This window comes from Felis catus, chromosome E1 (genome assembly GCF_018350175.1).
Source record: "Felis catus isolate Fca126 chromosome E1, F.catus_Fca126_mat1.0, whole genome shotgun sequence".
Lineage (NCBI taxonomy): Eukaryota > Metazoa > Chordata > Mammalia > Carnivora > Felidae > Felis > Felis catus.
Genome location: NC_058381.1, coordinates 34,655,639 through 34,681,904, shown reverse-complemented (window position 1 = coordinate 34,681,904; position 26,266 = coordinate 34,655,639). Strand labels below are relative to the sequence as shown.

The window sequence follows — 26,266 nt, the reverse complement described above, 5'->3', positions numbered from 1 at the left end:
TAACACAAAAAGCAAAGTACTCGGTTTTCAACATGAAATTATTGGTTATTTTTCCTATTCTAAAAGCTTGTCTAAACATTAAATATCAATAAGAATATAATAAATACTTATGTGCCAATTACTTCAAAAGAAGCCATCTTTGATGCAAGCTTTAAAAAACCATAATTTTCAAATGGTATTATTTATATTTTTACCAATTTTCATTCTCAACATACATTAGCACCTTGGTCAACACACTACCCGGTATATATGCCAAAAAGAAAAAAAATCTCACTTCAAACACCCACTAAGAAGGAACTGATTCCATTTTCCCTTCTCAAGCAAGATTTTATTTATTTATTTTTTTACATCTATTCATTGTTGAGAGACAGAGTGAGATAGAGCACATGCTGGCAAAGGACAGAGAAAGAAGGAGACACAGAATCTGAAGCAGGCTCCAGGCTCTGAGCTGTCAGCACAGAGCCCAATGCGGGGCTAGAACCCACGAACCGTGAGATGATGACCTAAGCCAAAGTCAGTCACTTAACCAACTGAGCCACCCAGGCGCCCTTCTCCAAGCAAGATTTTAAAGGGGGAGAACGTATATACCTTACAATTTTGTCAGTTGTACCTCAGTAAAGACGAAGGAATGGATGAACATACATACATACATACATACATACATACATACATACATACAAATAAATAAATAAATAAATAAATAAATAAATAAATAAATAGGTAGAAAGTACTGAAGATTAAAAGCAGTAAATTTTCCATCTTTTATTCTCTTCGAACCCCAACCATCAGCTGTGGCTGGTTCCTGAACTTATCATATGAGGATATATGTGAGGAAAAAAGCTTATATACAATAAATGAAGTTACAGAAGAAATTCCTTATCCTTTGTCACAAGCAAAGTCATGAAATATTACAACATATAATCCATTTTTCTTAAAATTGTATTTTATTTTACCCTATTCTAAACACTAATACAAAAATCCAAAAGGAGGTAATATATAGTGTAAACAAATGGGAAAACACAACATAAGCATCAAAGAAATGCTACAGGCAATCACGTTTCAATCAACAAGCACATTCAATCCCTGAGCAGCAGTGAACTGTAGTGAGGGGACACAGAAAAATAAAAGAGTGGGGGGCATCTGCTGGTGCCAGAAAGGAAGTGAAAGATACATAAGTCAACCTGGAAAAAGCTCCCCGATTCCAAAGCTGTAACAATTTGAGCAACAAAATATGATAGCACTAGATAACCCACAGAATAAAATAAATATCCGTGAGTTCAAACAAGGAAGGAAGGAAGGAAGGAAGGAAGGCAGGAAGGAAGGCAGGCAGGAAAGAAGGAAGGCAGGCAGGCAGGCAGGCAGGCAGAAGGGAGGAAGGGGCTCACCCTCACAGAAGAATTAAAGTTAATGTAGAATGGATGGAGAAAACAGAAAATAAGCATTGGATCACTACAGTAATGACTGTAAGATCCAGTGACGGATACTAAAATAAGTAGCTGAAAGTTTGAAGAGAAACGGGATATTTGCACAGTCTCTGAGGAGATCCCCCAAGACACTTAAGAACTATAAAGGGAAAAACAGCAACGACGGTGGAGAAAGCCAACAAACAGCAGCTACACCAAGCAATCTAAGTTAGTAGTCACCACTAAGGCACACTGCTTCTGCGGCATTCTTGTCAAAACATATAACCTCAATCTAATCATGAAAAAATCACCAGAGAAGCTCAGACGGTGGGACATTTTACAATATAATTAACCAATACTCTTCACGTCTCAAGGTCAAGACTGAGGGACTGTCACATGTTGGAAGAGACTGGGGACACTTAACTCAGTGCAAGGTGGGATGCTGGACTGGATCCTGAACCAGAAGACAGTAGTGGAAAAACTGGCAAAATCCTAATATGAGTCTACAGTTTAGCTAATGATATTGTACCCATGTCAACTGTCTGTTTTAATAATTGTATATACTATGGTTAGTTAACACTTGATGATGGGTGATGGGTAACCAGGAATTCTGTACTGCTTTAGCAATTTTTCTGAAAGTCTAAAATATTTCAAAATGAGAAGTTAAAAAAAAACTGAGCCCTTTAACTGTTTAGATATTTTTAACTACACACATTTTATAGTAGGAATCTTTAATCACAGAAGATTACAGGATAAGGTTCAACTACTATACAAATTCAAGTTTGGAAAAAGTGAAGAAATAGGAACTAAATGGTCAACCACAAATGGAGGAGGATGGAAGATTCTTCTGCACAAGAATGCTGGCTCTGTTACCATTTCCTGTTCTGTATGCTAAGCACATCCCCTGAAGAATGCAGCCACACACTGACCACTGGCTGGCTTCACATACCAAACCCTGCTAACAAGAGCTTTTCACAGCAGTCCAAAAGTATTTCAAGTCATATGGTTTTAAAAGAACTCTTAAACTTTTGACAAGTAGGTCCCCCTCCAATTGCTTTTTATTTTAAATTGTTTTTCTCAATTCTAAACGTCATATTCCACTAACAATCACCAACCTGGGATACTCTTTGAAGAAAAAGATATTTGGTGGGGGGGAGTATATGCTAGAAAACAGCATGAATACATTATGTACAGTACAGGATTCTTTAAATACCTCATTCTCTCTCTTTCCATAGCTGTGCGTAAGGAAGGGATGTCTGAACTCGAAATGTGTCCAACAGTAAAGAACTCGTACAATACATCACCAGTGAGAGGACAAAGGGCTCTTGGCAGGCAGTTTGGCAATGTCTATCAAAATTTTAAATGTATGTTTTGATCCAGCAATCCCACTTACAGGAATCATAAATACAAGCATAAAACTATGTGTAAGGTTATTCACTACAGCATTGTTTATAATAGCAAAGGACTAGGAAAAACTGGGGTGTCCCATCAAAGTAGATTTTAATTATAGCCAGGATATGTGAACCCTTCGCCTCCGCCCTTCCTCCAGGATTCTGACAAATCAATGATCTTCCTTCACTCCTTTGTTTTCAATTTCTCTTTCTACTGGACCCTTCTAAGTACACAAGCAACAAGGTCCCTCCCATACTAAGAGTACCTTCCCTCCCACCCCCTCCACTGCTCAGGCAACTCACGTTGTCCTTTTCCCTCTGAGTCCTGGACACTTTCTTGTTCCTCTTTTCTTGACTTCAACATTCACTCCTGTTACTGGCCCTGCAACTCAAACTGCTCAAACCTACACCTACAAATTTGATCTTCATCCTACATGACGTCTCCACACCAGCTGAGCCTGCTAACGACTGCTTCCATTCTAAAGCCCTCTCATCCTTTGACTTCCAGGGCCACAATCTTTTGCGGTCTTTCTTGCCACTTCCAGCCAGTGTCCTTCTCTCCACATACATCTTCTGAGTCTCCAGTCCAGATTTCCCCCATCCCCACTCTATGTGGATGCTGCCTTCCTCACCTGCTCAGGCTCTCACACCCTATGCCTAGGGTGTCTTTCTTGGGGAGGTCTTTGTCACCCTGTTTAAGATCTGACACCCAAAGCTAGACTGCCCCTTTGCATGGATGTCCTTCATGCTGCCAGGGCCCTGACACCTCTCTCCACTAGGTTATTCCCTCATGATATACTCCCAAGCTTGTGTGGGTTACACACCTGCCCAACCCCCACCCCACTTCACCTATGGTGCTTCATACTGCTCTGCCCTAACTACCAGCTTTAGCACTAAATTGTGCAGAAAGGACACAGGAAGGGCAGATGATGCAATACTACAAAATATAAATAATTACAGCTTTATAGTAAGTCTTGATATCTAGTAGGGCAGGTTAGTGTTTTTATTGTTCTTCTTCAGGACTGTCTTGGGTTATTCTTGGTCTTTTGTTCTCCAAGCCTTCTTTCTTTGCAGCTTGTTGGTGAATATAATTCAGTTGGATGAACAACCCTACCGTAACATTTTTTGCCCATTCCCAGACTTAGCACTTTAACAATACTTCATTTACTTACTTACCTATTTATTTAAGTTCATTTATTTTGAAAGAGAAAGAGAGCATGCACGAGCGCAGGGGGAGGTCAGAAAGAGAAGGAGACAGAGGGAATCTCAAGCAGGCTCTGTGCTATCAGCACAGAGTCCGACTCGGGGCTCGAATCCTTGAACTGTGAGATCATGACTTGAGCTGAAACCAAGAGCCCAACGCTGAACCAGCTAAGCCACCCAGGTGCCCCGATAATACATTTTTAGCAGAACAGCTTAGGTGATTCAACACAAGTTGCTTTTGACCTATTTCACTAGAAGCACTTCCAGTAAGAAATGTCTGTTAATGATGCAATATAAACTTCTGCCTTGAACCGATCTCTAAACTAGATCTGAGGGTCATTAACAGGGTGTCAGGTGAGGCTTTGTGCATAAACTGTGGCATTTTGATTGGCCTTCAAAGAAGGCTATTTCTACTGGGAGTAACCTAAGCAGGACAGAAATATATATGTGGGAAAATTATAAAAGAAAGCAACTGGATGCAGCAGTTCAGGAAAGACTTGAGGGCCGGAGATTCAAATCTGAGAACAGACATGTGGAAGGCATTTACAGACATGGGACTTGAGCTACCCAGATTATGTAGAGAGGAGGGCTGAGCTTTAAGCGCTGGGGAACTCCAACACTTAGAGATCCAGGAGCCACCAGGGGAGGGGGTGTCCTGGAAGCAAAGGGAAGAAAGCATTTCAAGAAGTTCAAAGTATTTGAGTGTGTCAATGCTGCTACAAGGTAGGGTGGGAATGAGAATTTCCCCTTATATTTATAAAGATGGATGTTCTGGGTAACCCTTACAAAAGGGTTAAGTCAACACAGTAGTTAAAACAAAAAGTCTCAGAGAAGAGAAGTGAAAACCATTCCTCAAACATGCCAGTTTGTCCCTGCCTCAGAGCCTTTACAGATGCTATTTGGTCATCCTGAAACATGTATTCCTCTAGACTGTTCTGTACACCTGTACATCCCTCCTGTCAGGATGCAAATCACCTCCTCCAAGAGGCCTTCCTAAGTAAACACCCTTCCCCACTAATTACTCTTTAGCCCCTTACACCTTGCTTTCTCAAAACAGTATATCACACACACAAGACAGTAAATCACAATACCTGAAATCTGTTACTTCATTTATTTGTTAATCTCTCCCACAAGAATACAATACATGAAGGAATAACATGTACAAACACTTTTTAAGGGCAACGTAAACATTTTTCTGGATGCATCATTCCTGAAAGATCTTCTAGTACCTGAAGATACAACCTTATTGTTTTTAAGTTTATTTATTTACTTTGAGAGACCATGCACGTGAGCACAAGCAGGGGAGGGGTGGAGAGAGAGGATCCCAAGCAGGCTCTGCACTGTCAGCACAGAGCCCGACGCAGGGCTCAAACCCATGAACCGTGAGATCATGACCTGAGCCGAAGTGGGCCGCTTAACCGACTGAGCAACGCAAGCGCCTCTGAAGATACAACCTTATTGACTACAATTCTCTGGCGGTACGAACTGTGCAACACAGCAACAAAGAAGGTCGGTAATGTTAGAATCATTGGCAACCCCCCCATACTGCCATTCTTCTGCCACGAAGCTTCCTACAGGAACCTATATGTTCCTTGGTTATAACCCATCATGTGGTTTTCTCACAGAACACTTTTACCTTAACGTTACTTCAGAGAAAACTGTGTTTAGTAAAATTAATATTAATTAGAATTCTCACCTTCAATTTCTTGTTCACAATGGCAGAGCACACCCTAAATCCAGCTAGGTCATCCCCAAAGTTCTCAGAGAAATGAAAGTTGTAGAAAACTTTAAATCAGAGATAGCCTAGCCCACTTTTTGTCATACATGGACACCAAGACCAGTGGTCCATAATTAAAACTCCTAAACCCAGGTGGCTCAGTCAGTTAAGCGTCCGGCTCCGGCTCGGGTCATGATCTCACGGTTTGTGAGTTCGAGCCCCGCGTCAGGCTCTCTGCTGACAGCTCAGAGCCTGGAGCCTGCTTCTGATTCTGTGTCTCCCCCTCTCTCTGCCCCTCCCATGCTCAGGCTCTGTCTCTGTCTCTCAGTAATAAACAAATGTTAAAAAAAATTCTGAACTCCTCAACCCAACTCCTAGCCTTTTGTAAAGTTAGAGAAAGCCGTCTGGCTTATGACAAGGGCCTAGGTAAATAACAAAGTATGTTCTAATTATTAGACAAACTTTAGAAACTAGACTTTTGTTATTTTGTAATGTACCACTTCACTCCTGGAAATTATTAGTTGAGACCTTTATATCATTTAGTGGCTCTGTGTCCAGAGTAGAAAGAGATAGGATTTTATTCTAGAAACTCTATGGGAAATACTTGCCTTAGTATCTCTAAGAAGGATACAAAAAAAACCCTCCCAGGTTTAAGTCCATATTAATAATCTGTTAATCAGTTTATAACTTGTCAGTGAAGTTCTGGCACAGCATGTTGCTGGATTAAATAAATAAGAGAATTACAATCATCATCTCTTTAAGGTTCCTTTTTGGAATATAAGTAAAATATAGTTACCATATGGTATATATTTTTGATGTACTAAAAGTATCCCTCCTACTTAATTTTGTTTTGGGAAAGGGACACGGTAAGTAGGTGTATTGAGGGAGGGGTGTTCTGGAAGATCTATTAAACCTACAGGCATGCTTTAAAAAAGCTAGAGTGGAGTAGCAGTGAAGAATTAGAGAGTCTCCTAGAGGCATCGATGTGGACTGCTACCGAGCACATGCATGGTTAGATTCTAATAAATTGAACGATACGGAAGAGAGAAGGGGAAAAGGTGAAGTCAGTCTTACTGTTAAAAATACTTTTCAGTGGGAGAAAAGCTATGAAATATTTATTGATTGCTTACTGTTTCGAGCACATTTCAAAGATCAATGGAATGATTCTAAATGCCCCTACAAAAAACCAAAAAACAAACCACACAAAATACAAAAAACACAAAACCTCCACTTACTGGAGCTGACAGACCATTTATATTATCCAAAAAAAGTCTTCCTAACATCTAAAACAAATAATTCACTTAACAAACACATTCTGAGTGGGCACTATGTGCTAGGCACTTTTCTAAATGCTAAAGATACAGTAGTAAGTAAACCACATGGATTTTAAGTGGAGGGAAATATACTAAATAAGTAAATGGCTTAGTATTTTAAAAGTATCAGAGTTACCTTTAAAGCACTTAGACCATGATAAGTACTTTGGAGGGGGAAAAAAAAGAAAGAAAAGGAGATAAGATGTAAGAAATTTATTTGTATTCATTGTAGGTAGCCTATCTGTTTTATTATAGAGTAGATTTTATAATATAACAAGGTTCTTTTAGAATCAATATTCACAGGGGGCGCCTGGGCGGCTCAGTTGGTTAAATGTCCGATTCTTGATTTCAGTTCAGGTCATGATTTGTGAGTTTGAGCCCCACATCGGGCTCTGCACTGCTAGAACAGACTGCTTGGGTTTCTCCTTCTCTTTCTCTCTCTCTCAAAATAAATAAATAAACATAAAAAATATATAACCCAGGGACGCCAGAGTGGCTCAGTCAGTTAAGGGTTTGACTTCGACCCAGGCCATGATCTCACAGTTTGTGAGTCTGAACCCCACATCAGGGTCTGTGCTGACAGCTCAGAGCCTGGAGTCTGTTCAAATTCTGTGTCTCCCTCTCTCTCTCTGCCCCTCTCCTGTTTACTTGGGTGCTCTCTCTCTCTCAAAAATAAACATTAAAAAAATTATATATATATATATAATACATATTTTTATAAAATATATCACTCTGTAAGGTACAAAATATAACTTCATATATTTTTTAACTATCAGTATATCTCCCCTCTTAGAGTTTATTATTAATTATAATTTATTTGATATGTTCTTGGTCAAGAATATAATCTATAATAACTAACCACAAGGCCTTTTAGCTAAACACAATGCACTTTTGAATACTGCTTTATGAAGGATTTTGAGGGGAAAAAAACATGTTTAGAAAAAAAAGTGAAGGCGCGCCTGGGTGGCTCAGTCGGTTAAGCGTCTTGACTTCGACTCAGGTCATGATCTCGTGGTCCGTGAGTTCCAGCCTTGCATCAGGCTCTGTGCTAACAGCTCAGAGCCTGGAGCTTGCTTCTGATTCTCTGTCTCCCTATCTCTCTGCTCCTCCCCTGTTCATGCTCTTTCTCTCTCTCAAAAATAAATAAACATTTAAAAAAAAAAAAAAAAAGTGAAGCCCTACTAAATTGTGAAGCTTCCAACAGTGAACCAAGGATTTCAAGCACCAATGATTTTCATTTGTAAAAAACATTACACTCACTAGTCACCCCATCTAAAATTTATATGATCAAATAAAAATCAAAATAGCCTAAATCAAATGGAAACTTTGGTTATTAGTGTCATTAGTATACTAATCAAGATATAACAATGCTTGACTTTGTTTTCCTATATAACCTGAAAGGAACAGTAAAATACTAACTCTTTGGGAAGAACTCATTGCTAATTTAAAACAAAGGCATTAGTTTTACAAGCTAAAATGCATACAAACTTTCATTTTACTATGTTTCAGCTGTCTAGCACTTCTAACTTGGATTAGAAAGTTTATACAATGTGTTGAGGGAGCATAGGGCAAGCTAAGGGCAAAGTACAGGCTAACAGTTCCCTGCCCCTGCCTGCCCCTGCCTGCCCCCCCCTCCCCCCACCAGGTGGAATATGTGTGATATTCCTCGGATGCTCCTGGTTGCCCAAGAACAAAGGAAGGGGGTTTAAGTGCTTGCCATGGTGATGTGGGAAACTAAGGCAAATGAAAAATTAAACTCCCTTACTGCCTACAGGCCACTGACAAGTCCTTGAAATGGGCAGAATAATCTCCCTCTAGGAGGAGCCTGGATGACGATAACACTTTGCTAGGGGCAAAAGAGAATCTTGGCTTAACATTATCCTGATGCCCCTCTCAGGAACCTGAAAGTCTACTTTAACATACAAAAATTCCTTTGGAAACGTCCTTTATCCCAACTCCCCCAAGATATATGCTGGCAAACATACTCCAAGCTTATGGCCCCCAATATACATCTGAAGGGTCTCATGAGTGAGGTTTTACTAAACATTAATATATGGTGTTTCCTTAGCAACAGCTAGCCCCTCAAGGTCCTGGAAACCTTGCTTCCAAAATTCCTTCACGACTTGCTCTATCCCTGACCCCCTCCCAACCTGAGGGTATGTAATGGGTTACCCACCACAACCCCAATGCAGCTCTTCCGGCGCACAGGTCCTGCCCCCATGCTATAATAAAATCACCTTTTTGCACCAAAGACGTCTTCAAGAATTTTTTCTTGGCTGTCGGCTCTGGATCACCCCCCAACCATGACCCCAAAACTTCATCACAATGTAAATTAAGATTTCATCAAAATTAAGCTTACCTTCAGGCTGGCATGAGAACGTGGTTGACTTAAATCCTGAAATTTCCATTGCTCTGATCCAGGGGTCTCTCCGCCTTTCTGAGTATCTGGTGTAAGCAATCCGTCTCCAGCAGGTAATGGGAAAATCCCTAATGATATAGGACGTTCTTTTCTATTGAAGAGGGGAGAAAAAATTAAGCATTCATTCATTTTTTATTTTAATTATCATGACTATAAGTAATAAGCCTGGGCTGTCACTGGTTTAGAGTAATAACTCTTAAAAAATACTGTCTGCCTATCTAAACAAGTAAGTAGACTTACCAAAGAGAAAGGACAGTCTCAGAAGTTCAAATTAGCCCCAAGAAATTAATTAAGAAAAGTAATAACTAATAGTTTAAGAAACCTTCTAAGTTACTGATGAGTTCCTTCCCCGGGAAGCAGTCAGTGGTCTGGTTTCATAGCAACAAAAGCTACTAAGTTTTCATTCCCGCTTACATTAGCCATCGGGAAACTGGCAACCTCCTCCTCTGGAAGGAAGTACAAGCTTTGCTTCTAGACTTCCCAAATCCTCAAACCCATACCTGGATGCTTACCCAAGCTTCTTCAGGGTACATCTTTTCTGCCTAGAGGAAAATCTGTGTATAATCTAAACCAGGACTACCAATTAATTGATAAAAAGAACTCAAGAGAGTTTTAATCCTTAACAGCAGGAAAGCGGTATTTTTCTACAGAACCAGTATATGCATTCCTTTCAATCACGGTACTTATGAGAAAACCATTGTCAGTTTTTCCAAACAAGGAGGCCAAAAAATTCTATAAAAGACTGTAGAGTTTCCAGTGCTTTGTGGGAAATTTCAATGAACAAGAGTTACAATTTTAATAAGAATAGAATTTCAACTAGAAACACATCCTTTGGTGAGGCATAGCAGATTACAAATCAAAGGACTTTTTATAGGGTGGAAACCAGCCTAGGAAGAGGTCGCCCTGGGTCATTAACTCAAAAGAGAGGAAACTGGCAAGAAAGGAGACACTAAAAGTTTGGGGCCTCCTGGAACTCATACCTCTACTGGTAAGAATGTAAATTAGAATAGAAACACTAAGGCTGTAAATAAAAGCGGGAAAATACTCCGTTTTGCTAAGTTATTCTCTAAGCTCATTTTTATACCAAGAAACTTAAGCCACTTGAAATGTGCCCTCACTTAACACAAAGGATATATGCTCTTCCATTCCAAACTACAATCAAAGGATTAGTAAAACTGCCAGAACACCTTCTTAAAGACTGGATGAAGGAAAAGGATTGAGAGACTGCATTTTGTCAAAGGTGTGTGCACCAGGAAGTAAAACAGGACTTTTCTCTATTACTTATTGATCATTTCTTTACATGTGGAATACTCTTCCCATTTGATTTGGGAAAATTCAAGTGCAGGTAGGGAGGACAATAAAAGGCTAGATTTTAAAACAAATTTGTTTATAAACAATCTATGAGCTTCCAGAACATCCAAACGACAAAAACTAAATTAACTACTCAGCTATTCTGTTTAGACCAGTTATTCCCTACTGCTGCCTCAGCAGTAAAGTTTTTATAAGTCTGTAGTGAAAAGAGACATTATTTATAATATCCTTATTGGATAACATAGGCCATATTGTACACATATACATTTCCATATATCATAGAACCTGGTCCTTCCTGAGAATGATGGATTTTTTTCTACATCTTTTCTGCTTCCTTGATTTTAAAATCCCTTTTCATCAAACGATGATGACAATGTTTAGAAAGCAAATTTTGTTTTAATGTCCATACCTGACAAAATAAAAAGTTGTTAACCTGATGTTTATCCCTCAATTTGGGAAGAATATATTTTGGGAACCAAAAATCTGAGGGTCTAAGTGCTACTTAGATAGATGACTTACTTTTTTGTTGTTGTTGTTGTTAATGTTTATTTATTTTTGAGAGAGAGAGACAGAGAGAGACAGAGCACGAGCGGGGAAGGGACAGAGAGAGAGCGAGACACAGAATCCGAAGCAAGCTCCAGGCTCTGAGCTGTCACCACAGAACCTGATGCGGGGCTCGAACTCAAGAACTATGAGATCGTGACCTGAGCCAAAGTCGGACGCTTAAGCGACTAAGCCATCCAGGCGCCCCACTCACTTATTTTTTAACATATCTTAATAACTTAAGCAAAAAGGTGTGAATTTAATCAGTTCAATGGAAAGTTCTCTAACCCACCCAGGAAGATAATACAGACTTCATGCAAATCCATCACACTGCTAACAGAAATCAAAACACAGGCCAGGCGTTAGACTTCTCTTCCTATACGAATGACAGCACTTCATTTTCACACATATCAAGTACTGTAAAAGTATAAACCAACTGGAGAAAGGAGCCTGCTATAGATCCAAGTTTTGCTTTTCCCCTCCTGTTAACTAAGCCTATAATCCAAAATACCAGTAGAATTGGTACCTGTTTATATTGCTTTTCTTAATCATTCAGAAACTGCTCTATAGGGAGGGCATTCAGAGACCATCAAGACCTGACGATCTGGGTTATAAGATTCCAACTCTGGAAAAAATATTACTACATCCATACCTTCTCTCCTTATTTACTGAGAAGTTATATGAGAGTTAAGTGGAGGAAGGACATGCAATTATGCAAGTCAATCAGAATCCTACTTTTAAAAAAACACTGAAAGTTGAATGTTTGTTGCATGTTTAATACTCTACACGTTAAAGGCTCCAGTGAAACTCACAGAAGAAACCAAAGAATGGGATACAATGTGGGAAAATATCAAGTGACAGGTTTAAATGCCTGGTGTTTCCATATGCTATTACGGTCTAGAAACAAAGCCATCTTTGACTATCAGAACCCTTGTTACATTCTTTTAAAAACTGGCTTTGTTCCATATTTCCGCTTTTCAGTTGGTTATTTAAATGTTAGCTGTGTATAAATTCTCAATTAGGTTTTGAAACAGCTTTTTGGCTATACAGACATTTAAAACAAATAACCATAAATAAAATTTTTAAAGGATTGTTCAACACTCATCATGTGGCAAGCCCTAAGAAGGATGGTCTGGCTACATTATCTCATTTAACCCTCATAAGAAAATAGGAATTATTTTCCAGTTGTCAAATTAGGAAAAGTGATGCTTAGAAACATGAGGCACTAGTAATCCACAGAAGCGAGACTCAGAATCAGACCTGTTGCCCTCCAAGGTGCATGTAGCTTCCTTGGAACCTACCTATTTTCTTGACAATTTAATTTTAATATTGAAGATTTTAATATCTTTATTCAAGCAGATCATCGGCAATTTTTGCATCAAGAAACTGTTTGAGTTTAGTCATAAGGTATTTTATCAATAAAATAGCTAAAGTTCTGGAAAACAGTTCTGCTACAGATGGGGTACGTGTAAGTGACTACAAATTATTTACTTGTTTGGCTTACTAAATATCTTGCAACTGATTGAAGACGAAACAATAATCTCACAATTTTTAAAACTATCCAAAGGGGGTAAGAAGGGTCCTACAGCACACAAGTGGCAGAGCATTTATTGGCAAGGCAGCCCAGCTCCAAAGCCCACTGCGCGGCACTGCCTTCTCAGACAGAACCCAAACCTAAGAGGGCCCTTTCAAACTAGTCTTATTTCAATATTCTATATATTCTTGAGTTAAGGTCTTTTTAATTTCCTAAAAGCCTAAATATACATATAAACAAATCTTTTATGTACTCAACATATAAAAGTAGTTAGATCTCTTCCGATTTTTATAAAATGAGGAAAGAAAACAAATGACCAAGTATCTAATTTTAGACCACACATGAAATTTTAATTTCTGGGCCTTAATATTAAACATGAACTGATCTATGAATATAAAGAACACATTGAGGGAATTTACTAGTTTAATTCATCTTAATTTATCTAAATCCACAATTAGAAGTTGAGAATTTTAAGGAAACATTTAAATAATAAAAGCTACACACCATGAGCCTTCATTTAAAACCGCGCACAAAGCAGAAATCTGAACAAATCAGATGCTTTTGGTGTGATGAATTAGAAAACAAAAGGCAACCAAACCCTTAAATATCTGAAATGTAGAAGATGGTTCTCACAGGGTGCAAAGGAGAGTGAACAGCAGCAAAGCTCTGGAGATTAATGACTACCCCCACAAGCAGGCACGGATATTTGTCACCCAAGTCTACAAAGAAAGGGCACCATCTGACAAAACAATAGTGAATAGGCTTTGTAAAGCTTTCACAACTTTGATGTGTAAATAATGCAGGGAAGCTGCATTCCTGGCCTTAAAAGGTTTAAATCCTTTCACTTTAAAATATATTTTGTTTTAGAAAGAAAATATTTAAATTGTCCGGTCCTGGGAGTTATTACCAAAAACTGCAAAATTGATGCCTGCATGTTCTTCAGTCAAAGGATAACCGAACAGAATAATACCTAGAGCCTGTGTCTAATTGACTACAAGTCTAAGCATAAGAGATATTTGCCCCTAAACGCTCATATGCTAAACGCAGAGGCTGTATAAACTTGGACCCGGTGTTTTACTCTTGCTCTCCCTTTACTCTCTGAACACTGCTTAAAACAAGACCACACTGACCTTGTACTTGTGTATAAGTACAATTATGAAAATCCTTTTCGTAAGTCGGCGATTTCCAAAGACAAAGCCGTGTCCCTAGGTGATGGCCTATAAATTACTATAAATAAGAACAGAAATCCTAGCTTCAGGCCATTTTCCATTGTTTCAATCTGCAACAGAAATGGTTACAAAGCAGACCTGTGAAGCTAAAAATTTGAGAAAAACCAACTAAACAGGGGCTTCTAAGAGAGACTAGAGTACCTGAGTATCCTTGGTAGGTTCTGCGTCAGAGCTGGCACACCGGTAGAAATAGAAAAGTGCACAAGCAGCAAAACAGAGAGAGATACTAAGATAGCAGAATTAATGACCACCGCCCCGCCAACAAAGCCAAACACAAACAGCAGCATGCATCCAGGACTCATGGCGCTGTGCTGGCATGGTGAAACACCCGAACCAGGAGGCCTACACGGGGGCCAAAGGGATATCTTTGTAGTGAGGATCTGTCATTCAGCTGCTGCCACAAAAACAATGCCATCAGCAGCAGCTTTCCACTCCATCCTGCAGCAGCCCCGAAGCGATGACGTCATCCTGCTCTCCCCTCCCCACCGCACAACCATAGAGCTGCTGCTCCTAGCATTTATGCAGCAATCTAGAGCGACAGCCAGCCTATTAACTATTTTCCTCTCCGCTGAGAGTCCTGGCTTAGCTCATTGGCTACAGCGCTTGGGAGATCTACATAATTTATTCACACTCCTCCATCAAACACCAGTCTAACCCTTTCAAACACGCCTCTGTACACAAAAAGGACTTTAAACCAGTTATACAGGAGAAATGAAAATCTTTCAGCACTCCCATGAATCAGAAAATCTTAAACCTAGTATAATCTCCATTAAGTATTACAAAACAATCAAAATACCTCGGTATGCATATGCTGCTTATATGGTATGGCTCACGATTTACCTTTTCAACAGTGAGGGCTGTTTCTATTTTTCTATGCTATTCTCTCCTATAGCATTCCAACCATAGTAGAGAGCTTTTTGAATCAGCCTAACTATTGTTCCAGGATTAAAGAACAGAGAGAAACAGAAACAAACAGATTATTTCGATTTTTCTCAAGGCAAAATGTTTAACAAAGCTTACCTAATTCTACTATGAGCTGTGGACTCTAGTTGATCACTCCCTGAGAGCTGATGAAGTTTTGTTCTTTCTAAGTGTTCCATATAATTATGGATCATCTATTTTGAAGAAAGAAAAAAAAATATGCAAAATTTTAAGGCTAATATCTGGAATGAAAACAACAAGGGAAACATTTTTGTAGAAACTTATTTACCAGACTACCCACAGTTCTATGTAAAAGATTATTAAGTATGAAAAAAATTTTAATGGCAAAGGAATATGCAAATGCTTACATTTAGGGATGCTGCTATCCAAAGTAGCCGCCATCATGTTGCTTAGCATAGCAAAAACCTTTTTTTAATATGTGATGTTACCAAAAGATATAATTTTGACATAAATACCACAAGTTAGGATACAGACATTGTGGAGGCAGTGATAAGAGATCACTGATTAAAAATAATAGAGGGCATCTGAGAAATCCATGCACTAAACTGGGAAACAAAAAAGAAATTAATGTGAAACTTGAGAAGAAACTGTACCCTTCCTTTTGTGGTGATCTTTTCCCATTTTACAAAGAACTCAGAGTATTATCACTTTCAATTTAATTTAATTAAGTAATTTAATTTAGCTTAATACCAGGATGTTTATTTCTTGTGTTTACAAACTTCATTGAAAGGATGCTAAAATATTTTCTCTTTTGTTTGATTCTTAATTTATTGGTATCACTGTTTGATGTAATCATCTATAATAATAGCAAGGTAAATGAAAAATCACAGCATTTTGATTTTAAATCTTGGATAAGGAGCCATAAGATAGACAACTGAATATGTTCAAGAGTATCAAGTATATAAACTGCCAAGAAATCCAATATTTCTATTTAATTTTTGGTCATCTATAGTTTCACTTTTAAGAAACCTAAATCTGGGGTGCCTGCGTGGCTCATTTGTTAAGCAACCAACTCTTGATTTCAGCTTGGATCATGATCTCACAGTTCCTGAGATCAGGTCTCGTTTTGGGCTCCACACTGCCAGCGTGGAGCCTGCTTGAGATTCTCTCTCCCTCCTCTGCCCATGCACAGTCTCCCTCTCTCTCTCTCAAAAATAAATACGCTTTGAAAAAATTTTTAAAAAGAATCCTAAATCTGTCATTAAAACATGTAAAATGCAATTTTAATCATAAACTCAAAAGGCCTTTGCTAGGTACTAATGTGCTATGAATAAGAAAAAATGAATTTAAAGGAAAAAAAAAGGTATGTTAGCAATCTAAAGGAATGTAAATTTGAAAAGTAAACAAGAAAAGGTTACTGTCTTTCTGAGGACTATCCCTTGAATTCTTAAAATTTGTTCTTTGAATGCTTGAAAGCATGGAACAGCTTTGTAAGCTTCTAAACTTTAGCTGTTATGATCATGGATTTCATCTCAACTATAACAAAATATGCACTGTAGCACATTAAAAGGATAACTATTGAAAGAAATGAGATTTTGAACAAATTTATAAAATTTCTGTTTAGATTTTTTTTTTAATGTTTATTTTGGAGAGAAAGAGAGAAAATGGGGGAGGGACAGAGAGAGAGAGAGAGAGAGAGAGAGAGAGAGAGAGAGAGAGACAGAATCTGAAGAAGGCTCCAGGCTCTGAGCTGTCAGCACTGAGCCCAACACAGGGCTCAAACTCAAAAACGGCAAGATCATGACCTGAGCCAAGTTGGATGTTCACCCAACTGAGCCACCCAGATGCCCCAAATCTACAAAATTTTCAAAAAGCACGTTTTATTGGGAAATTTTTACTTGGCATGCATGTATAAAAATTAAGAAATATGTAAATCAGTTTGAAAGTGTTATTTACTTCAAATAAACAAAAGGCCAAACTGATGCATGAATTAAGCAAGTAATCTGTCAAATCAAACATTATAAAAGAATTAATCAGGGATTAATTGGGTGGCTTAGTCACTAGAGCATCTGACTCTTGATTTTGGCTGAAGTCCTGATCTTGTGGTTCGCGGGATCAAATAAGAAAAAAAATTGAGGAAATTAATCAGCTGCTTCCCAATTAAGACTAGTCTAAACAAGAATTATTTCGGGCAAAGAAAAATTAATGTAGAATTACAGGGATATGGTATATGGAAGCATTTTTTTTTTTTTTAAGTAGACATTAGGTTCCATCCAGAGCCCAAAGCAGGGCTAGAACTCATAACCCTGAGATTAAGACCTGAGCGAGATCAAGAGTAGGACACTAAACTGAGTTACTCAAATGCTCCTGAAAGCAATTTTTAAAGTTTTAAATTTAAACACACTTTCCATTTTTTAACATTTTATTTTTTAGAGAGAGAGCACAAGTCAGGGAGCAGCAGAGGGGGAGAGAGAGAGAATCCCAAGCATGACCTGAGCTGAAATCAGGAGTCAGACATTCAACTGACTGAGCCATCCAGGCACCCCCTTTTCTATTTTAAATGTACAGATTTTTCTCTTTAACCTCATTTAAGGAACATACTTACAGAAATACAGTTTATGATTCTGTGTCAGCACATCAGAAATAATGAACTGTTTTCTTTTTGTATCACAATGAACTTTAAGGAAAAAAAATGAAACTAATAACAAAGTGATGATTGGGCCAAATACGTAAGAACTTAAATTTTCAAAAGATTTTAGAAAACCTAAGTTGAATTCTTATACACCAGAGAGTAATCATATGCAACTGATTAACTCAGATGAAAGAATCTGTTTCCCTAAGCATTCAGATGACGAAAATAGAAACCTCCCCTAGACTGCCTTTAGAGTAATCTATTTATTCAATATAGAAAAATAAAAATTATAAATGCAAAGACAGAATCCATTCTACCCCCACCCTCAAATAGTCCATTCTATGGATTGACTCTTAAATGATTAAATTTAAATAGTTTTTCATTTATACCATGTTGAATTATTTGTTTATATATAATGTTGAATTCTAAACCTTCTTCAAAAGACTGACCCCTTCTTGAAATGATATATCCCAGATATATTAGGTATTCTGTAAAGTACAGAATAATAACAAAATGGCAGCTAACGTCTATTGAGCACAACTCAGTCAGTGCATTTACAGCTACTGTTTCATTTAATCCTCACAACAATATTACAGTTTTATAAACTCCCACTTATGGTTAAAATAACTTGCCCAACCAATTTGACCACCTAGTTAATGATCAACTGTGTTCTAACAGTCATTAGCTAGTTGGCTTTAGGGCCAAAACTCAGGTCCCTCTGACACAGTGGACTTAAGAAGTTAAGCATTACAGGACTGGTTTTGTATTTGCCCTTTTAGTCAATTTCCTAGGCAGGCGATAAGCTCATTGTTCTTTCTTCCTCACACCCACAAGAAAACCCCACACCCTAAAGCATTTCCTGACATCTGAAATAAAATATGCACTATATTCTGTAAATGCACCAAAAAAGTAGAAAAAATAAACTGCACATAAAAATCTTGATTCTAATTACAGGGCTTCACAATATAGCTCTGTTTAAAAAAAAAAAAAAAAAAAAAGTGAGTGGGAGGGTAGAATCAGTGCTGCCAGACAGAAGAGAGAGGTAAGAAAGTAAAAGAAGATATGCTTTAGATAATCTACTATTGGGTCCATTGGCCCTATCCCTCCTGATCTCATTAGCTGTAATTCTCCATTTTCTCAGGTAAGCACAGTAATTCACACATATTCAGAAGTTGATTCAGCAACAAACAATAGGGAGTCATGAAGAAGGATCCCAAGCACACTGTCTGGAAAATCCTAAATCCCCACCACATAGACACATCACTACCGAGGTTGACTGTCATGTTGATCTTGGCTAAAACTGAAAAGTAAGGCAGTAAGCGAGGTTTTGGAGACAAGTGGCATGTATTCCTCTAATCGTGTTGTCGTGAATCTCTCCATATGCAGCCCAAGAATCATAGATCTATACCTGCAAAGCCACTATTCTTAAAGTTGTTGCAGTGCCATAAGGCAAAGAGGCACAGAAAAATTTCTAGTGTTTTTAACATTTATATGTTCCATACCTAAAAGTGTTATTGAAAATTCAGGCAGGGGCACCTGGGTGGCTAAGTCAGTTAAACTTCTGACTTTGGCTCAGGTCACGATCTCATGGTTTGTGAGTTCGAGCCCCACATCGGGCTCTGTCCTGACAGCTTGGAGCCTAAAGTCAGCTTTGGATTCTGTGTCCCCTTCGCTCTCAGCCCCTCCCCTGCTCACGCTCTGTCTCTCTCTCTCAAAAATAGGTAAACGTTAAAAAAAAATTTTTTAATAAAAAAATAAAAGAAAATTCAGTCAACAGGGGCGCCTGGGTGACTATGGTTTCGGCTCAGGTCATGATCTCGCCATTTCGTGGGTTTGAGCCCCACAGTGGGCTCCATGCTGACAGCATGGATTTTCTCTCTCTCTCTCTCTCCCTTTCTCTCTGCCCCCCCCCCCCAACTCTGTCTCTGTCTCTCTCAAAGTAAATAAATAAACCTAAAAAAAATAGAAAGAAAGAAAGAAAGAAAGAAAGAAAGAAAGAAAGAAAGAAAGAAAGAAAGAAAGAAAGAAAGAAAGAAAGAAAGAAAAAGATTGATTCAGGCAACAGAATATGAAGACATAGGTTCAAATCCAGTCACATACTAGCATGGAATTTGGAACAAATCACTTCATATTCCCTTTCTAAACTTCAATCTGTAAAGTGGGGTGAATGATGGGAGTTTGGCCACAGGATGAAATAAGAATGCATTTAAACACTCCCTGATGTAACACCAGAGTTCAAGTTTTGGGTAACTAATATAAGAGTATGTACACGTGTCCCAAGTGCCTCACAATTACTTAATGTTTTTATTTCCTCCACTGCCCTCTTGAAGGCAATATCTTCTTTTAAGTATATTCAGTAATTGGTACAAAATTTTTGATTTGTTTAGAGACAGCAGTTATTCACGTTATAAAAAGAACCATAGGAGATTTCTCTTAGGCAGAAAACAAGGTATTTGATAAAAGTGCTATTTATTTTTTTTTTTAAGTTTATGAGAGAAAGAGAGAGAGAGAAGAGGGGCAGAGAAAGAGAGAGAGAGAATCCCAAGCAGGATTGCGCTGTCAGCACAGAGCCTGACGTGGGGCTCAATCTCACAAACCCTGAGATCATCACCTGAGCCAAAATCAAGAGTCAGACTTTTAATCAACTGAGCCGCCCAGGCATACCAAAAGTGCCTTAAATTTAAACAATTCTTTTATGTGAGCATAAAAAAGGTTACCTTAGTTGCAAGTGATAGTAAAAAAATAAGGTTAAATCCTTCAAACTTCCTTTCCCTAAAGGTTTCCAGAATTTACCTTCAGGATATCTAGTTCATTAGCATAGAAAGCTATTTTTAATTGCTAAATTAATAATGGCATTTCTAGTACAGATGTGCAAACACAGGAAAATGTGGTCCAAGGCAGACAGACCCATATTTCAAAGCAGCTACATCTGTGTTACATAAGCCTTCCTGAGGGCAGAGCAAAATAAGAGGAGCCTATCAGGGCAGAGGAAATAGGAAACTTATTATATCTTTTCATTAGAAGTTAAGATGTCAGACTTTTTTCTGTAGGAACATATCTTCACTTTTATTAAATAAATGAGAAAAATATGAAATTTCACTTCACAGTAATTTTTTTAAATCATATATTCATTTTATACATACTTCAATTTAACAATCCTCAATTATTACACAGGTTAGAACGTCGACGAGAAAACAAAATGATTGTTCATTATTCATCACTATCGATTATCTGTGGCAATAAACATATTCCCCCAAACATATTTCTATTTTTTAAAGTTTATTTATTTTATGAGAGAGAGAGAGAGGGAGACAGCGCACATGTGTGCTGGAGAGGGGCAGAGAGAGAATCCTAAGCAGGCTCCATGCTGTCAGCACAGACCCCAACACGGGGTCCAGTTCCACGAACCCCAAGATCATTACCCGAGATGAAATCAAGAGTCAGCTGCTTCACTGCCTGAGCCAGCCAGGCACCCCAAACATATTTCTAATTATAGCACTGATAAGCACTGCTGGTTGTTCAGGCACTGGTCTGGTGTAAAAAGAACCAACAACAAGATTACCCATCAACTGGTTTTGAGTAGTCTTAGTATCCACCAAATGTCATCTTATTAAATGTAGGTATTTTTCACACACTGAAAAGGCTGCTGCTTAAGCTATTCCTGTCTTCTCAGGGCTCCACGGTTCCAGCCCTCTGGTTCCAGCCCTCTGTGGCCAATCTTTTCCCTCCATCACTGAGTGTCAATTCTTCATGCGTGGCTACAAAAACTAAAATCGTAATAATCAAACCTCATATGTCAGAAATTCCATCCCCTCCTCAAGAAAGTATTAAGCACATTATTCCAAAGCAAATGAAACTGGACACAGTGGGGTTTTATCTTCCTTAAAAGCAACAATATAGGTTCCCACCACAGGCAGGCTAAGAGATCACAAACTAGTGAAAGAAAAATGGAAGCTGAAAATTGGAACCATCTGCATCTTGGGAGAGATTTCGATGAGAAAGGGGAAAAAAAGAGGGTTACTTTTTTCATATAACCAACAATGCTTGAGTCTATGAAAAGTCTATTTTATTGAGGCTTGTGAACCCCAGACTGACCACGAAACACAAAAATCATTTCCATGTTAAGGAGACTGTAACAACAACAACATATGAAAGGCTGACAGAGAATCATAAAAAGGTTTAAAAAATGCTCAGGTACATTTTCTTATTTGCTTTGGAGAGATTATGTGCTAAAGTTATTAATTTAAAATAATGAAATTTCATGCAGAAAACCTGTTTTAGAGTCATTCTGATTTAATACACCATTTGTTCATGTTATTTGTTATGAGCTTAGTGCAAATAAGTCCTTTATACTGGATTATAAATACAGAAACTCTTACCAATAATTTACCAATCCATCATATCCCAACCGGTAACAAATTAATTCTGTCATATTAGCATCATGTAGACTTTTTATTATGCACATATTAGCCAGCCAAAGAAACAACTATTGGAACTGTCAATAATTGTGTTATTCTGTGGCACACTAATTCACATGAAAAGTTAATTCCAGATTAAAAAAACAAAAAACAAAAAACAATAAAAGTCAACATTTGGTAATGAGGTAAATACTACAGGAAATTTAATGTTTTCTGGACATAATCCCCCCAAAATGATACCAGCTCACTTTCAAAGAAAAATCAAGACATAACTTCTAAGGTTAATTGCTTTATTTAAATATTAGCATGATAAGAACCCAGAAACCCACCTCAGTGTGTCTCTGATGTAATGCATTATATTCCTTCTTCAGTTCTGCTTCTCTTTCTTCAAGTCTGCTAACTGAAATTAAGATACATATATTTAATCAGAACAAAATATAAGAAATTTACTTGAAAATCCCATCTCCAAAACCTGGAATAGATTATCCCTAAGTCTTAGCAACTTTAGGACTCATTGCTTCTCAAAATCAAGCTCATTTCACCATCCTTGATAAATAAAACTTTCAGGTGTGGGGGATAAACTGGCTTAAAAAAAAAAGCCCCTATGGGGCACCTGGGGGGCTCAGTCTGTTAAGCATCTGACTTCGGCTCAGGTCATGATCTCATGGGTTCGTGGCTTCAAGCCCCAAGTCAGGCTCTGTGCTCAGACCCTGGAGCCTGCTTCGGATTCCGTGTCACCCTCTCTCTCTTCCCCCCCACCCCCGCTCTCTGTCTCTCTCTCTCAACAATAAATAAATGTTAAAAAAAATTTTTTTTAATTTAAACATCAAATTGCTTCTCCTAATATACAGATGTTTATAAAGTCATCCCACGTACATAAATTTTCAACATGATACAGAATTCTCTTTCAAAAGTACTTTACAAATCCCCTCATAGAAGTTTTAACTTCTATGGTCCCAAATCATTGATTTCTAACATTATTCAAGCTCTTTTCCACTACTGAGCAGTATGCGAAATCATCATTGTTTACAAGTACTTTTTCTGCTTCAGGTCTTAATTTCAGGGACTCATCTTCTTTTATTTAGCTCCCCCTGCTGGAGTTTGTGCGTGGCACTGATTTGGGGCAGTGCTCACAGAGTACATCTTTACAATACCTTTTTTTTTTTTTTTTTTTTAAGTTTTAGATCCTGAGATATAGAACATTAGGACAGGATTTCATAGGAAATAATGGTATCAGCCAGGATTGATTCTGAGAGAAGGTAGAGTTCAAGCAGGACCACAAAGAAATTAAATTCCAGTATTCAGGACAGATGGTGATGAGAATGTACGGGCACCGTTACCACAGGGAAGGGGCCACAAAACCACGATGGTGGCGAGGCAGAGGGGAGACTGGCCAGCCCAGAGCAGCCCGTACTAGCTAAGGAGCAGTGAGGGACAATCTGATGGGGAAAAATAAAGCTGGTGCCACAGGAGCTTGTCAAGATACTCATTTAAGTCTGTTTAAAAGACAGATTAATTGGAAATGTTCAGGTGTGAGGGAGGGTCAGCAAGCTGCAGACACGCAAGACCGCTCGGAAGCCGCCGCCTGTGACCGAGGCAGATGGCTGTCTGAGTAACTACTACGAACCAGAACAGCGCACGCACGAAATGTTTGCCTGCACCGAATGTTCACACGGCGCACCCCGAACAGCGCCTAACTTGTGCTGCCAGGACCCTCATCTCTGGTTTGTGCGTTTTTACTTGCCACCTTTGTTTGAATATCTTGACAATGTCATTAATTAGAGAAACTGTAGGCCTGTGGCTAAAAGCAATGATAAGCAAACTTGTAATGCAGAGGTATTGTGATAACACAGTAGATATCGAAACCATAATAATTTTTAGTGCTGCTTCTGTGATTTTCATTTACACACAGGAAATCCAAGCAAATTATAGATATTTAGTTACAATTTCAAAAATGTAAAATGTAAATGTAAAAATGCAAAAAATGTAAAAAAATGTAAAAAATGTAAATGTTTTCTACTATTTTTTGTCAATTAAATTGATCTAAAACCTTAAACCTGAGACTACTGGGTGAACCTTAATCTTTTTTTTTTTTTTAAGTTTTTATTCTGAGAGAGAAAGTGAGACAGCCCATGTGGGGGAGGGGCAAAGAGAGAGGGAGAGAGAAAATCCCAAGCAGGGTCCTCACTGTCAGTGCAGAGCCCAATGCGGCACTCGAACCCACGAACTGTAAGATCATGACCTGAGCTGAAATCAAGAGTCAGACAATTGACCGACTGAGCCATCCAGGCGACCCAAACCTTATCTATTTTTAAGTGTTCATCTGTGTTTATCAAGACCTTCTTGGTATTGTGCAACAAAACTAAAATTGGAGGTTGAGTCTGAAGTAAAATTTCAACTATCATCCACAAACTTCTAGTTTAAATTTGTGCCCAACAGTACAGCCTCATTATTTTCATCAGCTCACTCGACATGAATTCATAAAACAGATTGATATCAGCATCACCACCACTACTAATAGAAGCTAACATTTTATAGTGCTTATTACGGACCATGCACTGTCCTATGTGCTTTCTATACACAAATTTATTTGAGCCTGACATGAACCTTCTGATGAAGTATTAATACTACGTTCATTTTGGAGATGAGAAAACTGAAGCAAACAGAGGTTAAACAACTTGTCTGAAGTCACACACAGTTAGTAAATGGCAAAACTGTAAGATTCCTAAATGGACGAGTCTGGGTCCAGAATCTGTTTTTAATTACCATGCTATGTTGCCTCTCAAGAAATACTCCTTTTAATCTGTTCATATATCGGAGACTACTTTAAAATTTCACTTGGGGGAAAATTGTATAGACACTGCTCCTTTGGCTTCAAACAAAAACACCCTCCATTCTTATGGAAAGAACCTAGCCACAGACACTATGGCTGAAAGGTATCAAACCGCCAAGAAAAATACGGCTCTAACTTTATTAATCATCAGGGAAACGCATATTAAAACCAAAATGTAACACAGTTGTTGCACGCCCATCAGAACAGCTAAAATGAGAAACCCAATACACCAACTTCTGGTAAGAATAAGGAGCAAGGTGGGACTCTCATATACTGCTGTGGGAATAAAAACCGGTAGACCCCATCTGAACATCGTTTGGCAAGATTTGATAGAGTTGTCTATTTGCCAACCCCGTGACAAAACAAGTTCATTGCTAGGAAATGCATAAGGCATTTAAAAAAAAATTGTTTAATGTTTATTTTTGAGAGAGAGAGAGAATGCAGGTAAGGGGCAGAAAGAGAGGGAGACAGAGGATCCAAAGTGGGTTCTGTGCTGACAGCAGACAGCCTGATGCAGGGCTTGAACCCAAAAACCGTGAAATCACGACCTGACCCCAGGTTGGACACTCAACTGACTGAGCCACCCAGGCACCCCCAACCTAAAGGCATTTAAAACAATGCTCGAAGCAGCATTATTTGTAATAATCCAAACCTGGAAACAACCCAAATGTCCATCAACAGCAGAATGGATAAACATTCCTATACGGGAATACTATTCAACCCGAGAATGAAGAACTTATTTGCACACATCATGGATGAATATCACACACAGGAGACTGAGGGAAAGAAGGAGAAGCCAAAGAATACAAAGTTCAAAGACACACTGAGCTAATCTGAAATTAATCTGAAGTGTCAGAAATCAGGGTAGTGGTTGCCTTTGGGGAGGAGTTAGTGACCTGATTAATTTACTGTGTGTACAATCCCACCCTACCCTAGTCCAAATACAATGTACACCTACTCACATAGGTATTTTCTTTGACTTCAATACTCATTATTCTCTATGTTATCCAACAAATTCTGTGAGTTCAACATCTAGCAGAGGATTTAAACAGACTATTCAGAACCATTACAAACAAATTGTGCCAATTTTCCATTAAAATGTATAAGGAGAGGTGCCTGGGTGGCTCAGTCAGTTAAGCGTCCAATTTCGGCTCAGGTCATGACCTCACCATTTTTGAGTTCAAGCCCCACACTGGGCTCCGTGCTGAGAGCTTGGAGCTTGGAGCCTGCTTTGGATTCTGTGTCTCCCTCTCTCTCTGCCCGTCCCCCACTCATGCTCTGTCTCTGTCTCTGTCTCTGTCTCTGTCTCTGTCTCTCTCTCAAAAATAAACAAACATTAAAAAAATTTTTTTTTTTTTAATAAATAAAATGTACAGGGATATGGGGAATGCCTGGGTGGCTCAGTTAGTTAAGCGTCAAACTCTTGGTTTCGCTCAGG

General features: G+C 38.5%; 1 protein-coding gene across 14 annotated transcripts in view; it reads right to left on the bottom strand.

Annotated features, from left to right (window-relative positions):
• SPAG9 (sperm associated antigen 9) overlaps positions 1-26,266 on the bottom strand; it is a 131,912-nt gene that overhangs the window by 57,797 nt on the left and 47,849 nt on the right. For 7 of the 14 annotated variants that reach the window (XM_023244410.2, XM_023244414.2, XM_023244412.2 and 4 more), the window contains 3 exons: positions 22,325-22,395; positions 15,084-15,178; positions 9,387-9,537 (listed from right to left, as the gene is read on the bottom strand). In XM_023244410.2, coding sequence (XP_023100178.1) covers positions 9,387-9,537; positions 15,084-15,178; positions 22,325-22,395 — 317 coding nt within the window. Of the gene's footprint in view, positions 1-9,386; positions 9,538-14,204; positions 15,024-15,083; positions 15,179-22,324; positions 22,396-26,266 lie in introns of those variants that run through there. The other 7 variants (XM_019817686.3, XM_019817685.3, XM_003996685.6 and 4 more) reach the window with 4 other exon arrangements.